The sequence below is a fragment of the Ooceraea biroi genome, chromosome 3 (genome assembly GCF_003672135.1).
Source record: "Ooceraea biroi isolate clonal line C1 chromosome 3, Obir_v5.4, whole genome shotgun sequence".
NCBI lineage: Eukaryota > Metazoa > Arthropoda > Insecta > Hymenoptera > Formicidae > Ooceraea > Ooceraea biroi.
In genome coordinates, this window is record NC_039508.1 from 13,525,322 (window position 1) to 13,544,380 (window position 19,059).

General features: G+C 47.4%; 1 protein-coding gene across 5 annotated transcripts in view; it reads right to left on the minus strand.

The window, feature by feature from the left end:
- Positions 1 to 240: 240 nt before the first annotated feature.
- Positions 241 to 19,059, minus strand: part of LOC105278717 (optomotor-blind protein) — an 86,048-nt gene continuing 67,229 nt past the window's right edge. For 4 of the 5 annotated variants that reach the window (XM_026968235.1, XM_026968233.1, XM_026968234.1 and 1 more), the window contains exons 5-7: positions 12,919 to 13,065; positions 12,137 to 12,213; positions 241 to 6,636 (exon numbers count right to left, since the gene is read on the minus strand). In XM_026968235.1, the coding sequence (XP_026824036.1) occupies positions 5,820 to 6,636; positions 12,137 to 12,213; positions 12,919 to 13,065 (1,041 nt within the window). In that variant the 3' untranslated portion in view covers positions 241 to 5,819. The remainder of the gene's footprint in view (positions 6,637 to 12,136; positions 12,214 to 12,918; positions 13,066 to 19,059) is intronic. The other variant, XM_011338010.3, reaches the window with a different exon arrangement.

The window sequence follows — 19,059 nt, forward strand, 5'->3', positions numbered from 1 at the left end:
AAAGTCACCGCCGCCTGCCACAATCGTCCTTTTTGTCTCCTCCTTCTCCTCCTCTAATTTTGCCTTTCTTACATTTATATTAATTTACTTGTCGTTCTGCGAAAGAGCTTACGCGTCACGAAAGCTGCCGCAAAACGCAAACATTCTAAATTGCAGGGATAATCGGGGAACCATGAATGCCTCGACTTCTGATAACAACATCGGGGCAAATATACTCTTGGTAAAAAAAAGGAACCTTTCTTCGAAACCGAGTTTATACATACAGTAATTAAGTATATATGTACACACATACACAATGTTTAAAGTTATCTGAAGAAGAAATACTATAAATACTAATTTAAACCAAATTCGACACTTTCTCGCTTTTAGCCTGTTTAGTCTGATCTGCATTGATACTCACTTGGTACCCCTTCTAGTCTATTTGGCGGGCATTTTGTCGCTGAAAACTGTATAATTAATCACGTATAAACTGCGAAATAACGTCGCAGATGTATACAAAAGCGACAGCAGTTTGAGTTAAAATGTGGCGAAACTTATGTACGGCTGACTAATTAGCTATGTAATGCCCTGAATTGTCTCACCGCAAGGAATCGTGGTCTGTTTGTCTTAAAAAAGGCCGTATCCATTAGCTTTTTATCTACGCAATCATCGGAATTTGCCTCCGCACCGCGAGACGATACGGAAATGCGAATTTATCGACGAATTTACTCTGGAATTTAAAAAAAAAGAGAGAAACGTTAATTACTCCGATATTTCATCAATTTGCACGTTCCCGGAGTACACTCTCGTGCAACATATTATCACGAGTGTGACATAACTTGTCTTAAAAATCAAGGAATATTTAAATTGTAGCATCATGTAAAGCATCATCGCGAATGTTTCTAGGAATTAATTAATAAGAGTAAGAATACATATCTAACATACCAGGCTTTTTCAAATCTTACTTTGCTTTCTCAACCGATTCTGAAACGTTCGGTGGTCTTGACGCTTCCATTACTTTATTTTGCGATGGAAAGAGGAGCGCGTGTCGTATCTTCACACTGGCAAACCGTAATTACTACAATCGCCGGGCCGATCGGCCGAAAGATTAAAATTCCTGCGCCACCGATGCGCCTTCCTGCGCGCTTATCTTCCGGCAAAAAGGAAACGGTTTCTTTCATTAAAGAGGCGGCGGAATCAAAAGTTTCTTCGTTATAAAACGCGTATCGGTCGACTGGCTGCGCGGCGTATATTCCACGACCGCGTTCGGAATCTGTTTAATACGAATCATTATCATTCATAGTAACCCCAGTGAGCGATTTCCCAATACGATAGAGCGAGATCATTTTTTCCGGCTTACTTGCCTGGTATTAAAATTAGTTGATGGGATTATTAGCGGGCATTAAAAATTAAAATTATGACGAGGAGAAAATTAACAAGCGCAACGCTGACGATCTCCAACGACGCGATTGACGTGCGGACGACATTCTTTAAGTCTTAAAGTTTAAGTTTATCTCTTAAAGTTTAAGAGGTAATGTTGCAGCTCTATCCGCATAATACAATCTAATCGTGCAACGGTAAATTCGTGGTGCGTTACGTTTGTTTATCCGCAATCACGCGCGGATTATCGGTCATTTGATGTTAACGCTGGAAACATCGTACACGTGATATGCAAATTATTCGCGTGCTTCTTGCATCTCGTAAAATCGCGCGCCATGTAAGGTGGAATGTGAGAGAAATGAGAGTATACACAGAGTGTATTCTTGTATTTTTAAATTAATATATATATATATATATATGTATAATTCTTAAATCACGTGGATTTTTTCGGAGGGACTTCGATGGCGGGGCAAGATGGGAACGGAGTCGGAACGGGGAACAGAGGAACTAAGGAGTGTACAATATACAATACAAGCCACGGAATATCACGATTCTCGTGTTAAGAAGTTAGATCCGCTTTTGACGCGCACGGCCACGCCCGGGCCGCCCGTTCTTCTTTTTTCATGAACTTTCTTTTCATTTTTTTTTACTTTTTATTGCTATTTTCTTATTTTCTCGTCGATGTGAGGCTCGCGTCACTTCGAGCGTAGGACCGTGTGCGCACCCCGAAGGAAGCCACAATAATTATGCGAGGGTTGAGCAAATTCCCAAAGATTCGAGGGAACTGAGACGCGATTTCAATCTTGCGAAAGTCTCCGACTGTTAGCTGCCTTACAATTCCAATAAACTCGCCGAACGTAGCGCAATCGACGCGTTTTAATTGAAAGAGCAGATGGACGAAGAAAATATTTGATACAACAACGCTTACAAAGCTTTAACGTTAAATTAATTATGCTCGCGGCTTTAATGTGACTTAATATTGTACATGGACTCTTTATCCACAAGCTAATTTCACTAAGAACCATCACAGCACTAAATTCATAATACGTATTACGTATGATACGTATGATACAATAAAGAATAACATTTATCCGTACAAATAACTTAACTTGCGTAAGGATGTGACAAGCCTTCTTCATCCACTTGCCTGTTCAATTGTGCATCTGTACATATCGATCAGTTTCTACTTCTGCATCTTCGGCATATTGGTTCGTGCTTACACTCAGCACTAAATGTGGCAACTCTCACCTCACGTCCGCGTACTTTGATCGAATTCTTCGTACTAATATTCAGGATCAGAATTGAAGGTGGAAGAAACCAAATTTAGCGCTGAATGCATACAGATTGGAACAACGTAAATATATACAAAACGCTCGCCAGATATACCAGAATTTGTTAAAATTCATAAATCTCACGCGCAAATCTAAAACGGATCAAGACCTATTATGCGCAATCGGTAACAACTAAATGTATCGTGAACATTATAAAACTTTATAGGAAACATCGTCATTTTCGAGAATAATATCGTTATCAATAATAACTCTCCGATTAGGTAATGTTAATTGATTCGAATAGCTTTTCGCTATATGCCACTCCTTCTGTATGAATAAATGCTTGCCTAAAGCACAGTGGGCCTCTGTTACTCGACGATACCCATCTGGAATCACCCGAAAATCTTCCTCATGAATTTCGCCAATTGGACCGGTAGCAATTTTTACTCGTCTTGGCGCTCGACCGCGGTATTCTATTCAAAACAGCCGAACCAATTATAAGTTTCATCCGCGATAGTTGCACTCACGGCTCTGTTCGATTATTGCTTTCGAATTTCATGATATTTTCCGCTCCCCATTAATTCGGATTTACAAACACATTACAACGTTGCTCCATGAATATCGCAAAATGGAGAGAAGCTGATCAGAACTTCCAAGACTTAATACATCTCCCGTTTTAATTAACGCGTTTCGGTGTTAAAAAACACCCGTCGATTGCATCATATTTTACTCGTTCCTGTGCATAAATCGCGTAAAAACTTTGATTGGCAATAAATCGACAAAATCCCAAACGAACTCTACGGATAAGAACTGCAATAGTAGTACTGTAATAGAACTGTAAGAAAATAACAGCATTCGAAAGGTTACGTTTATATCAGACAAGTAATGCTAACTGTTAATTGTTTTGTTTAACTTTTCGAGTGACCGATCGCTTTGTTTAGTCGCTGCTAACTTACCTTTCGCCATTGCGGCAAACAATAGTTGACAAATTTGGCTGATCGACAAACATCTCTCGACTATAGAAGATCCGCTCGTATCTTCTCCATTTTGCGATACATTGCTGCAGGATCGAAAACGCGTAAGAGACGCGACGGTGATAAGCCGAATCGCGACGGTATGCTTTAGAATTCGCGCGGGAAGCCGAACTTGGATCGCACGACGAGATGATCGACGTAAAGATGTCAGACAATGCCAGGCATCGAGCTGACCTTTCGATCGCTGCCGGTCGTTTCGGACGTGAGGTGCATCCTTATCGTCGCAGCGCGCGCGAAACGATAACGGTCTCTCCCGTTCTCGAGCATCGCGGGAATCCCATTCTCAGACGTTTCTTTACTTTAAAATCGCCATGCTACGTTCTGCCGCAGGCATCCCGCGCGATTTCGCCTCGAATCACCGTTATCTCCCATCCCGGACATCACGTTTCTCTCTTTAGACCGCCTCCATTGTGTTACGTATACGCGTACGTATTCGCGATTGCGCTCCCTCCGCTCCCTAAAGTGACTCGCGCGGTTGATTGTAAATTGCTCGACGTTATATTATATGTTTAATAATTATCTACACCGATCGCTACTATTTTTATACAAATTCGGGACCGGGTTGGACTTTTGATCGGCACAGTGAGGTATTCTGCTGAATGTACGATCGAGTTGCAGTAAAATAAAACATTTCAGTCCTGAAAAATTGAGAACTTTTAACAAATGTAACAAAATAAAAATAGTCCATATCTGAATTATGCAGTATCTGAATATAACATGAGGAAATATTGTGTTTCCTTAAACTAACCGTTTGTAATTTCATGAAGTGGAAAACCATCGTCAGCAACAACCGTAAGCCCAATCCATCCCAATCTATGAGTAAAAGATCGAAGGAGATTGTAAAATCACGGGGAAGATCGTCGACAATACGAAATGACTTTTCCCTCACGGTTCGTAAGAAAAAGTACGATTGATCGGACGACCGATGATCATGACGAGGATATAAAGGGATGACTCATTTCGACCGACGATCTTACCTCCGACGCACTCTTAAAGGACGCGAGTCTCCGGGTGACGGCGATGTGGAATAATGAGAACAAGAGGATTCGGATGCAGCGCTGTTCCTCGATGAAGCGCGATCCGCGGTTTTACGCCGCGCCGAGCTTTCCGAGTTTTGCAGATCGCCGACTCCCCGACATTCTTCGGATTCGGAATTTCTTTTCTTTGCGTTTTCGAGTTTCGTAAATCGGGCAGCGTGCGTTTATGCGTTTACGTCTCCTAATCGTTTCATAATATATAATAATATATTTAATAATTAGTACAGAGAGTGTAGATGTGTTATTTATATTTATATATACTATTTATATATAATATAATATATAATATAATATAATATCACTAGGGTACATATGTACAGGGACTGCAAATAGTAGGAGGTGCTCTTATATTGCAATATCGCGCGCACGCGCGCGCGTTCTCTGTTCTTCCTTCTCTTAAGATCTAACGTACAGGTAGAACGTAGATTCATACAGAACACAGGTACCCTCTCTTTCTCTTTCTTTCATTCGCTCGTTCTCGCTTCCTTTTTCACTCGCATTCGTCATCTCCCGTCACGCACTCTCACCCTTGCATCTCGTTTTAATTTACAATAACGCGCGATCGGCGCAGCGTCCGTCGAGAGTCCAACACAGCCCGCCTCGCGGTCCTTTTAACAGGGACGCACACGCCTACAGGTGCGCGATCGCGCTCAACACGTCGGAATCACGCGTTTCTATTTACAGATGCAGGAAACATGCGAGCAACTCGCACGGTTCCGTCCCGAAAGCACGAGAGGCGTCGCGGCTGGCGCGAGTGCGGGCACGATTATCCGAGCGCGCGACGCCGCTTCCTGAAATAAAATTGCACTTTGTAGTATGAGAGTCCGGCCTTCCCCGCTCCCGTCCGGCGCGTCCAGCGAGAACCCCAGGGTACGACCGGCCGACCGGTTGGCCGGCCCTTCGAGCACGGGAGCGACGAGGGCGATCCGTGGACGAGGCGGCAGGAGAAACCCAGTGCCGACCAGCCGACGTTCCTGCCGCTACGACGGCTCCGACGTGGAGTCCGGCTCCCTCTCGTCGGCAGAGAGGTCCTCCGGGTCGCCGCCGGACTCATCGGCGCACTCGTCATCCTCGTCAGGGTCGTCGTCCTTCGTGCTGCTCACAGGCTCGTTCTCCTGTCACGGACTCCCCCCGCCGGCGTCGTCGCCTCGATGACCAGGCGTTAGACTCGGGCTTCTCCGTCGCTTCTCCTGCAGCCCGTTCACCATGTTCTCGATCGACTTGAGCTCACCGGCTGAGCTGGGTGTCGTCGAGGTCAAACCACCACCGCCGGTAGGCGTCGGTGAGTCAGTCGGCGGCCTCGGTGGCGGCGACCTCGGACTCAGGGTCCTGCTGCCGGGTGTCACGGTCTCGAAAGCCGAACCGTGCGAAGGTGCCGGTAACGGATAGGGCGCGTATCTGTGCCCTTTTCCTAGCTGGTGCAGAGGACTGGTCAGGGGATGGGGATAGTGCGCGAACAACGCCGGATGCTGGGAGGCCGCCAGGGCCAATTGGGCGTTGAAAAGCATACCAGGTGTCACGCCGCCGTGCAGTCCCAGGGGACTGGGCGGTATCAGGTGACCGGGACCGGGATAGAGTCCAGGTACCGGCGGGTACAAATACGGCAGCAGCGGCGGGTGAAGCGGCGGCCCGACGGAGACATCCGGCCGTGGACCTTCGGACCCGGTTGGACCCGCACCACCGCCGCTCTCAGATCCGGACGACTCGCTGCCCTCGCCTCGTTCGCTCGCACGATCATCCCTCTCGCGGGAATGCTCCCGTTCCCGATGATGATGGGCCGGATGCGGCGTGTCAGGTCCGACCACGTCGAGCAGCTTGTCCTCATCGTCCAGCAGGTCATTGGCGGAGTTGGATGAGCGCCGTTTGTCCGGTGACGCTGGTCCGCCCGCTGTTAAACGGGAACCGCCGCCCGATACTGTCAGTAGCGCCTGCCTTCTGCAACAACGACGCGGAGTTAGCAATCTTGGGAGGTTCCCGCGCACTTACTTTACTGTCTATATTGCATTTCACCGCGTAAAGTTCTCCTAAAGCCTCTTTATTACGTTCAATTGAATTATACTGCGCTGATTTCACTTCGCAGGAAGTGAATCGTAAGTTAAGACGACTCTACCGTCGGATGGCGCGGGATTGCGAGAAAGCGCAGTGCCTTCATGCTGCTAGATTGATTATTGATTTATGGAAAGGCGTGGCTAGTGAGTTATCAATCGTCAGAGAAGGCTAGCGGAGTTGCGCGGCCACCGGGTAAATGGGTTCCGCCTATTTCGATATGATTTATCGACGAGTTTGTAAACTGACAATCTTTTGAGACGTGCGAATGCCCAATGATTACGGTACACCATAATTGGTTCCGAGAGTCTAACGAGAGGGCCGGTGATAAAGTTACCTCACTCCTTGGTAGCGGCAATTTTAACGCTAAACCGTTCGCTGTATATTTTTGCTCGTTTTTGTTAACACGCTGTATATGTATGTATATCTCAATCTGCGGAAAACTGCGATAAAACCGCGCGTAAAAAGGTATCTTTTATCCGGAATGTTGCGAGAACCGATCGGCGATTTCGATCTATACTAACGTAATACCTTGATGTTTTTGCAGTGTGCACGCCGAGTGATTTATTGTTGAATCGGTACTCAGCGTGTGAAAAACTGAAAATACAAATAGACCAAGTCACATAACATTAGTTCCGCAAGAATATTACACAGAGCTTATTGCAAGATCTTATAAGAGTGTATAATTAGAATTAACTATTAATATCAACACAATTTGAATCTCTGTAATACGAAACAAAACGACAGAGCGACTTTCAGCAGGCTTGACGTAAGTTCTGCCAAAAGTGATGCTGCAAAAAGATGCTACCAGGAGTGAAGCATGATCTATTTGTCTATTTGATGCATCTCCATACTTTGAGCAGTTATGTTAAATAAAAATGTTCACGTTCCATCGAATTTCCGCAGAATTGTGTCGCGTAATTCACGAAAAAAAAGGAGGAAGAAGAAACTTGCAGCGCGGATTTCCACGCGGATGAAACATCCGTCAGCGGCGCGGTTCGCATCAGATCGCGAGGACGCGCGCGCGCGGTCGCGAACCGGGAGACAGAGGAGAGTATTGTGTCGAGAAAGTCAAAAGGCCCGATGCAGGCGGCAGTCTCGGCGCGGTCGGAGCGTCTCGTTCGTCCACGATAATAATTCACGCGGGGCCAATCGGTGCGATGCAATAAACGAGGCCCTGAGGATTTATGCGAGTGCCGGTAGCTGTATCGCCTTGAGGCACGGCCACGGGGTATTAGATTAATTATCTTAATTGCGCCTTCAACGCCTTTCCTATGCGCGCGGCAAGTGTTCGCGCTCGCTTGCTCGCGCGTGCGTTGCCTTCACGTGCGCTCAAGTTTATGCCACTCGCGGCTATTTGCACTTATAACCGGACGAGCGAGAGCGTGCAATTCGCGCCTGTGTACGTGCGCGCGGGTACGTATGAGCCGGCTCGCATAAACGACCGCGGCGTGTCGATAGAACGCTCAAGATATACGCGCGGCGCGGTTATATCGCGCCCCGCGCCGCGGTACGACGCAAAGAACCTTTTTCCGCGAACCGCGAGGCTACGGTGTGCGGAATCGAGCGTGATTTATCGCGCTGACGTCTGGCCGCCTGCATCGCGACTCGGAGTCACGATCATTTTTCACGATGCCACAGCGATACCGGGCGCGGGAGACCGTATCGATCCGCGATGCGCCGATCTATTCGCGCGATTTCCTCAGGGCAACTCGTGTTCCTCTCGCCCGAGCTCCGCGAACCGCCGCGTATCCCAGAGCGATTTATTAAACCGTGTACATTAACGTATGACGGTGCCTACCTGCGTAAAAGAAATCAAGCGTCTCACACGGCGGTTAAATCGTATTCAACTAATCGAGGGCAAATATTTTCACTCGCTTCTCGAGTTCATTTATTTCCATAGACATCGTATAACAGATAGAAAAACAAATTAAATCGCATTGACAGAAAAACAGCGAATTCTGCAATTAGCAGAAATCCTTTGCTCGAGCAAGAGAAAAAAATTATCTCTCTTTGTTCACAATCCTAAAAACTAAATTCCTAACAATCCCGATCTCAATAGGGAGCTAGTAAGTGACAATAAAAATGGATGTTTCTCGCGAGCGCAGGACGAGGGGTGCTCATATTCGAGAATCCTATGCCGGGTGCACACGGCGAACTATTGATTTCACGCGCTCTCGCACTTACGTACAGAAACCAGAGAGACTGCACACCCTTTCGGGGGCTGCAACGAGTGCATGTCACGGATGTAGTAGCGACCAGTAGAGAAGCGTGCGCCGGGCGAGGATGCACCTCGGACGAGCGAAAGCGTGAGCGGCTCTGTGTTAGTGAACTGATCGCATTACACGGCATTAAGGCACCGGTAAGCCTCCCGTTGTGCGAACGGCTATAGTCGAGACTTACACGAGGCTTAGGTTTGTTCAGCCTGCACGAGATGCATTAGATTTGCCCCTTGCTCCTCCCTCCCTCGCTGCCCCGCTGCCCGCTCTTCCCTCAGTAACCCCGCCGACCCGTCATTCGACTCGATTGTCGACGGTAACGTACCATCGAGTTTCCTTTGCGTGATTAACAGCGTTCCAGGAAATTTTGTTCGAGCTCGATGAAAGGATCCGTTCGCGCGCCAATTAATTCTGGATTAGGTTGCGGAATCGGGTATTTCGGTTTGGCGCGATTACGAGAGACGGAATCGCGGCAGATGCTTCTGCGAAAAGTCCGACCGTTATCTGCGGGAACCTGGTGGGCAGGACGAGGGGGCCCGATACTCTACTCGAGGTATATCTTTGCAAATATGTTATGGTCGCGGCCTTCGGCGACAGCTGACAAGCGACATTTTTGGCATTACCGACGATGACACTCGGACCGGGGTCAACGACAAGAAACACAAATGTTAACACACTTCGCTGTACTGCAAACAAAAAGGCATGGTCGAAGTATCGTCAACCGCATATTACTCTAGCGCTAATTTTTAGATTATGCAATGAGATATAATCGTTCAACGTTACCCAATGTGGTAACGTGGATATTTTTTAACGAAGATTAGGAGGGGAAGAAAAAGCGCTAGTCCAGCTGCAATTACACCTTCGAGCAACGCTTCGTTCTGACGTGGAGAATGCGCTGGAATCTCAGCGATTTTCGCTCTACAGATAATATAATCAACCGCAAAAGTTGTATGAAACTCGCCGGAACTTTCGTGCAGATTTCCCGACGCGTCTCGTTTCGCTTGTTAATCAAGAGATCAGCACGTGTGGAGGAGGTGAATATAATATCGATCGTGAATACCGAGCTTGGAGACAATGACCGGTGTCATGGAAGGACTATTAATGAAACACCTGTGTTAATGGACCGCTAAGAAATACATATCATCCGCATTACATGTATTAACGCGATCGTGGGAAGTTTCACGAGAACGGACGGTTTAATTCATCGCGTATCGCAATGCGATCTTTCCGCGGTGTACATGATGATAAATGACGTGACACAAACAACTCGGCGCACCGGAGCGCTTCTCTCGTTCTCTCTTCCTTTTTTCCCATTTTTAAGCGGCGTGGCGAATCAAGCCATCACGCTCGAGTGGCGTTACATCTCGTGACGAGACGCCGCGCGTTGTTAAAAAATTAACGAAACAATGCACCGGCTGTCAGCGCCGTTCAACGTCGTCGTTCCGTGCGTGGCGATTTTCGGGACAGCCACGCGGGATTACGTAACGGTTTTGCTTGAATCAAGTCGTCTGAATTGTGTTTAAACTTTCAACGACGGTGAGATTCTCGCGGTATGCGGTCACTTCTTGCCGTTCCTTCATCCTTCACTCCCGCTGTCGGCATTAGCGGTCCACTACATTTGCACACTGATCTGCGATCGAAGATAGCGCGTAAAAAGAGCGACGCGTGCGATCGAGGAAAGCGGTTTCGCGCTTCGACGATCGGAGACCGTCCGCGCCCACGAAATGCAGTCTTTGTGCAGCCGCAAAACGCGACCTGTAGGGCCAATATAAAATTCAAAGCCGCCAAGTGGCACCCTCCACGTTAGCGACAGCGCCGCCCCTGAGCATCAGTATGCTAATCCGATGATTGGCTATGTTCCAACCCCGATCCCTCTCTCGCAGCGCTACTCTCTTTCCCTCTCGTGATACGTCCCTTTCTCTCTGTCTGTCTCATTCTCCGTGCTGGGTAGCCCTGCTGTGCTCTCTCTCTCTCGCTCTTCCTAGTTTCCCCGTGGCTTCCTGATGGCATCCAACCACCCTTAACCGAAACCATAAGCCAAAACTAACCCTTATTCTAATTAGGCGGTGCCGCGGCGACGCGCCCCCTGCTTTGCATATTTTCTCGATTAACCTCGCCCTTTCTTTATCCGCTCGACGTCGCAGCTCGCCACAATTTTCCGAAAATTTTCTGTCCTGCGGCGCTTATGCATCTTTTTTTCTTCCCGTAACGCGTTTTCCGTTAGGAGATGCATTGACACCACGCAAACGAAATAGCTCTTTTCATTAATTATGCTTCAAGAAAATCTCGCGTTAGTCATTTCAAAAAAAGAGGGAACAGACAGAAGCACAAAGAGTCGCTCTTCTTTATAATCTCTTTAAATTTCTCGCTTTTGATTTCGTCTCGAGTCAAATCGATTTGCGTAATTTTATCGGTAACGACGATAACGAGGATTATGGACTGTTTAAATTATCATGCATAGCGCGACTTAATTTCATCAAAATCCACTTGAGTTTTCACCCCGCGACCAACGAGATCGAAATGGGTTTCCATGGCAGTCTGGTCCAGGGCAACGGCGGGCCAGCATCACCCCGAGGGTGCGCTCGCTGACATAAGCTCATAAACCCGCAATATTGAATACAAATGGACGGCACTGCCGGCGATGCGGAGTGCAAATGAGCCCTGTGAAACCAACCCTTAGCTTTGGGGTGACCCTAAGGTCGGCATAATAGCGCCGATCGAGGGGAAGCTCGAAAGGTCTACGATCAATTAGGTCGACCCGAAGACAGATTCGCGCGCTCTTTGCTCTTCACCAAGCACGATTCACAGAGAGAGGCTACTTTGCATTTAGGGCAGTTTTTAATCCGCTCCGCATTGATGCAAAATAGCTGTATGATTTTTTCCCGCGCAAAAACTACTTAGCCTACGAAAATACTTAACCCGCTTTGAAATCCGCTCGTTTTAACTCTTTCCTGACATTTATTGATACTACATGATGCTCCTTAAATATTTTACGAAAACACGATAAACATATGAACATCAATTAACTCATTTGAACAAATACATTGCAAATGGTTTGTATGTATACTTGATATAAATTGCAATACTAGCATCATGCTCAGGAAAGCGTTAACATGTGAATATATAAAAATACATTGCGCTTAAAATGCAGTTTTGAAAGCGATACTCACTTCTTCTCGCGCTTCCCCGCGCCGGTATCTCGAAATCCTTTCGCGAAAGGGTTGTTATCGATCTTCAGCTGGGTGATCTACGCATAAAATAAATAGCATGTTTCAGCATATACAATATAGAGAAACGAAGAGATGAGAAATGTCTTGTTAATCTGGCAAATTTAGACGAGCAATATTCTTTTCGTTGCCGTCTTTGCTCGGCATACCGAGAAGGCGCGATAATTAAGATAGAAGTATACAGTCGCGTACACATGACCGGCCTACCAAAAATCTGTACAAGGCCCGGTCTCTTCTTACAACCACGTGCGTGAGTGTGAGCGATTCATTCACCACTGAAAAATAATGCGTACCGGGAAGAGTCGTAATTCTACGAAAACAGCCTTCGCCTTCGTGGTGGCTTTATCAACGCAAGAGCGCGGAGGAATATTAATTAAGAGAAGGCCAGAAGCCAAAATGCCCCGTTCGCCCGGAGATCATAACGCGAGATTGTTTCTTCCTAACGAATTCTCGCGCGTGAGCTTTACGACTTCCTCCGCAGTAAGGTGACGAACTTTTAAGGAACCAAAAGAGTTCCGGGCCATGTTTCCACACCGATAAGTTTCACGAGATCAAACGCAGAACGAGATACGTTTTATTTAAGTTTTCCGTAAGTGTACTGCGGATGTCATAAAATATATAAGCTCCATCCTTCTCAACTTTTTCGAAAGATCGCTTCAATCTATCTTGAAGTTGGTCTGACGCAAGATCTGTTCGGCTCATGAGAAAATCCGGTGGTCGCTTACCTTTTCGTTTTGATAGGCCGTCACGGCGATGAACTCCGTCTCCTTGAAAACGTAACTCCTGAACGTCGAGTAAGGAAGCTTCAGGATGTCGTTGGCTCGCACGAGGTGAAACCTCGGCTGATACTTGTGCATCGAGTTCAGTATCGTCTGCAATAAGGAAGGGAGCACATACATTGGGACAGATTGTTTTATACTAGAGGCGGAAAGGAGCGTTTGCAATTACTTCGCTTCGTTCGCACTCTCAGACCAAGTTGCTCGGTGACGCAATCCCTTATCGAGTCTCTTCCAGGCCATGGGTTCAAGAGAAAGTACAAAGTGCATGAGAAACGAGTCTTTCTTCTTAACTGCACTTTTTTCGAGTGCCCTCGGGCTACGTGAAAAATAAATCTCGGATTTTATTACTCTAATGATCTTATCACCGAGCTCGGGGATCTTCGCGAATGGTCATTACGAGCATGGTCTGAGAGTGATCTACAACACGGCGCAGAATTAAGGCACAGAAGCGGCGCGAGGCACGTGAGAGCAATTTTGCACGAAGAAAAATATCGAGAGACACGTCAGATTAAAAAAGTGTCAAGAAGGTGTTGCCGTTAATCACGCGTGAGCGTGCGCCGGCACGTTACTTTTACCTTCTCTCTCGCCATTAATTAATCTTCGTGCTAGGATTTTATAAAGTCCCGCGCGGCTCGAGGAGGAACGAGCTTGGCAAAGCGGCTATTACATTGATGCATCATGCCGAGCTGATCGATACAAAGTCTACAAACGAGCTTTTCGAGCGGCGACCGGTTGTTTTACGGCGCCGCTGACGATGACGATCACATAGCCGCGTATCTACATTGGAAATGCAATTATTTGTCCAAGACATTTCCGATATTCCCTTTATTTAGCGGCTGCTTGCTAATTTACAGAGATGACTGTGATAAAGTGCCGCGTGTTTATCCCATCTCACGAGTGTGCGCGTGCCGGATTTAGCACGAGCAGTTACCGCTCAACTGCTACTGTTTAGCGTATAATCGAAATTTGTCAAATTATCAGGATAACGAGATAACTTCCCGATTGCGATAAATTGTCCACTCCATCCCGCGATTAAAGCCTGCGTTACGCAGCGGACGCCCATCGATCTTGTTAAACGTGCGCGCGGACACGCGCGTGCGACTCGTCCGCGAGATGACTCGCATCGCGCGTCCGAACAAATTTTCCCTCGTTGCTTTTATTGCGATCCAAAGCCGTCGCAGAATATGCTCCGACATGCAAAATGAACATAGCGAATGGGCAGCACGCGTAAGAAGAGAGAAAGAGAGAGAGATTGATACGTGAGCGGCAACGAGCAAATTACCAGGCGTCGTCGTGAACGCGGACGATCGATACAATCGGAAATCGTGTCATCGCGCTCGATTCTGCCGTCCGAATTCACGAAGATGGATTCTCGAACCCAGCGACAGGCCGCTTCCGCTCGTCCTTCCGCTATATCGCAGGGTCGGCCTCAATCGCCATCGGCATAATTTATACAGTGGTTATCGCGAGGCGCACATAGTGATCGATAGGCGTGCTCCGAAACATGGCCGACCGTATTCTGGATATCGGCCGCACCGGGGGTTCAATCGAATTCTCTTATTAATTCAATGGAATCCGTAGTCCCTCTCGCTGCCACTTCGCCAAATAAAACACATCGATACCGCGCTTATCATTCGTATATCGTAACTACATCGCGCGAGGAATGGAGCGAGATTAATTTCGGTGCGTCTTGCGGAACCGGTTCATCTGCCACCGCGATCATGGCGTTCCTTTTCAATCAAGTAAAAGTTCTTCACCTTCGTCAAAGGAAACATTCATTATCCAACATTGCTGCGGTCTATCTTAGATCAAATCCAAGAATTCTCAATCATCAAGAAGAAGAGTATTTAGCATTAAATCAGGTTTAGGAAAGCAGTCGTGAAAGCTAAACCTGTATGCGCGAAATTGCAAGTCAATTCTTATGAAAAGAAAGAAAAAACCATAAAATCACAATTCAAGTTTCGCCCGCATGAACTTCTTAAAATGTTAACAACGAGTGGGTCTATGAACTAGAAACCCAGCCAGACATGCCGAGGGCTCGTTCGTGGTAGTCTTAAAATTTTCACCGCATTCTATAACGAACTACCACATCGTTACGTGATGATGCAAGCATTCTTCTCGAGAATAGAAGTCAGGCTGTAAACTCGATTTCCACTCCCTCCCAAATCCTACAAATTTTCGTTAATCAAAGATCATGTTTAAATTCATCGAACAATTTGTCATGGAAAAAATGATGTGGCAGATACTTTATAAATATTTTACTTTCAATCCATCAAAAGTGAGATGTATATAGCAGCACATCATGTAGAACAAGTGAGAAGTTTCCAATTTGAGAAAGAAACGGTCGAAAAGCGTGAGCCGATTAAAAAGTGTTCCTATGATCCCGATCCCGGCACGAGGCTGATATTTGCTCTGCTTTCACTCTTTTATTCCTTTGTCATCCCATCGCGCATCTCTCTACCGATCGCTCCTCCTTCCGTTTTATGCAGATACCTCGGAGCATCGTTGTGCCGCGGGAATGGCAACTAACGAGCGTGCAAAGGACATTCCATCGAACGGGAACAGACGCGTTGCCGTGGGCTGCTAAATCTGTTTATGCGACCAACGTTTCGCCCACGGGATACAGATAATTATCGTGTACTCGGGAGGGAAGTTTCGCGGTTGAAAAATGTTTGAGAAACGAGTACGCGGATGCAACGCGTACTTTTAGTGAATGGCAAACTAGTCATTCAGTCGATAAGCGCGGGAGAAGACGGCACGACCAAAGAGATCGTGAAGGTGCTATTTCATGCTGACGCTCGACGCTCATTTTTAGCATCAAAACAGATCACGTGATCAAAATTGACCATTGTCCAGCGTTAATTTTGATCACGTGACTTGTTTTGACGCTAAAAATGAGCGTCGAGCGTCAGCATGAAATAGCACCTTGACTCGTAAAAGCGTTATCCGACGAGGTAAATACGTTATCCGGAAAAGTTTCGAATACCGAAAACGACAAAAGTTCTTAATAGCGCTAACATGAAATTCCTGGAGCAATAAAATCACTCCTTAATGATCAAAGTGTTACAGTGTCCCTGGAAAAGCGTCACATTGAAACGCGCTCTTTGAAAATAAATTTCAAATTCATGAAAATTATATGCATATATGAATGTAATGATGAAAATAAAATCTCATAGCAAGTCTCATATTAAAAATCTAACATTTCAAGTAGACTAAATGTACTTGAAACATATAAACATTGATAGCACAATCTGCGATTCAGATCCTACAGCACTCAATGTCACGTAACTTTGATTAACGTCATAATATTAAAATATAGTTGTTATTCTTTTGAATCCGATCTCGGCGTCTATAAGACAGGGGAAACACAGAGCGGCAAGATAGAGGAATTGTAAAATAAAAAAAATGCAAAATTCGGGCATAAATCAGCGCGTTTGCCGTTACTGTTGCGGAAGATTCGCGTCGGTTCACGTCTAGCGCGGAAAAGCAGAAACAGTCGGCGGACGTGTACGTCGGGGGACACCGGGGCCAAAGGTCCACCATGTCGGCGAACAGAGTCGGCTCGATAATCACCGAAGTGCGTGGAGAGGCATAAATGGAAGACCGACCATAACGCGTGACGCCATCCAATCCGCGGCGAGAAATTCACGTCTGCCGCTGCCGCCGCCACCGCCACCACCGCCGCCGCCGCCACCACCGTCGTCGTCGTCGTCGTCGTCGTCGTCGCCATCGTAACAAATAAAATTCGCCGACACGCTCGGTACGTGTAAATCGCATGACCACACGTAAGACGGAAAGAGCGGATCCTCGCTCCTTCTCGCGCGCGGACGCCATTATGCGCGGCGCGGCACAAAGGAGAAATAATTAGCGCTGGCCGGGTGATAAGCCGGCAATCTAGGCGTTTGTCATTAGCCTATCAAAGCTGAATGCCACTCCTTTTTCTTTTTCCTCTCTTTTTCACTCGCCGCCACTTGGTCCCCCTTCCGGTCTCTCGCGCGACGCCCCCGGCGGTCCCCTCGTCGTCCCTATCTCGTTTCTCGTGGACCTTCGGCCTCGACACGCCTCTGGCGCCGTGGAAAATATGTGCGAACGCCGATCGGAGCAATTAGTATTTCTCCGGACTCTAATCTAGGCTCGCTCGAGCGCGGCGAATGCGCGTCTCTCGCGGTGCGTTTTGCCCGTCGAACATGTCGGCGAAAGGGGGATAAAAAGAAAGAGTGCAAAGGCAAGAGGGGAGGAGGAGAATATGGACCTAGGAGAAGTGAGGAGAGAGAGGGGCTAGTATATGTATCGCAAGATGTGCCCAACGCGCGAGAGAAAAAGAGGAAGAGGCGGCGAGTGAGTGAGAAGTAAAGAAAAAAAAATAAAGGGTGGAAGAGAGAGAGAGAGAGAGAGAGAGAAAAGGGGAGAATAGAAGAAGATAGTCGGCCGATGAGAAGCAAGTGGTAGGATCTGAAGCGGTCCGGTGTGTATATCGTGCCGCGTGAATTGACCGGCCAGATAAAACCGCACGGCGAAGGAGACGGTCGCGGGGATAGCGGAGGGGAACGCCGGAGAAGGAGAACGACAGGGGAAGAAAGTGAGAGAATATCTTGGCCGACACAGAAGCCGACGCTGCTAATGACTCTGTCCGCGGTAATCTCCGGGTGTTATCTGTCCTGGCTACCTGGGGCCCACCTACTTCGAATCACGAACCTGTACACGCCGCCCTTGCGTTTCTCCTTCTCGCGTCTCCTTCGCGCACCTCTCCCCTGCACCTCCCCCGTACCCGATCACCCCGTCCTCGCGCTCATCAGGATCACGGAATCCAGAGATCTCTTTTTAGGCGCGCCGCTCTCGAGCCGCGACGTGATGTATATTTTTAATGTGTGGATCAATAAAAAGGTTTATACGCTCGGTAATAATTTGAAGATCGGTTTACTCCGGCCTCTCTCAGGCTTTTACGTAAACAGCCGTAACATTCACGCGCGATACGCGAAAGAGAGCGAAAATTAGGCAAATTAAACTGGCGGCGTAAAGGATCAAAAAAGTCGACACGCTGAAGAGATAGAGACGGAATAATTAACTCTTACGATTTTTCAACTCTCCGAAGGAACGCAAAGAAATCTCGCTATTACTGTCCTCTCCGAGTGCTTGGCCAATTAATCGTACAGAAGAACAAACAAATCGCTTGGGCTGAAAAGATCTTGCCTCAGTGAGAGACTGGAAATAAGAACTTTAGCCTCGAAGAAGCATCGGTGCCGCTAATCGCAGAGTTCTTTCGCCGCAGCGAGGAAGGAAAAGCCAAGGGAGTGGAATGCGCGTCGACACACCGCGAAGCCCAGAACCACGAACTAAAAGTTAGGGGTTAAAAGAAAGAGAGAGTAGTCGAGGAGAGAAAAAAGCCGATGCTTTTCACTTTGAGGATCAAGAAGTTCGCCGATCCAGGGATTACTTAGCCGTCAGTACATCGAGTAACCGTGTGCAATCTAGTTTGCGGGGTGAACAAGCGCATGAGTTCCGCCACTTACGCACACGCGCACACGAGTGCACTCTCAGTGCATACATTCAAGATTCAACCGGATCTGAATTGTACGAATAATGACATCGAGAGAAAGATGTAAAGGGTATCGAACGGAAGAGGCGGAAGGGTGGTTCGCGTATGTATTCGCGAGGGCGGCGAGGAGGACGAAAGGGTGGTTCTTGACGCCGAACGTGGCGCCACCTCGGCAGAAAACGGCGGAGAAGCGGAACTTTTCGCCGAAGGCGAGGGTGCGAGTGAGAGAGCGTCGCCCGCCACGTAGAGGTGCGACGAAGAAAACACGAGAAGGCGACGAGGGTGGAACGCACGGGAGCAGAAAGGGAAGGTGGTGGTAAGGTTGGTCGTCCTGGTATCGACCGCCTGAAAAAGGGGTGGATTTTTCTATCCCTGGGCGGAGGACCCGCCGTGTAGGAGGACGTGTTCCGGACGCGAACGCGACTGGCCCATCTCAGGACCCTCGTCACGCGGAATAAAAATAGAAGCGGTTTTCTCAGCGGTATTTTCTCGTTGCATTTATAGTTGTATTTCCTAATGGCACGAGATTGAATTTCTCTATTTCGTGTATC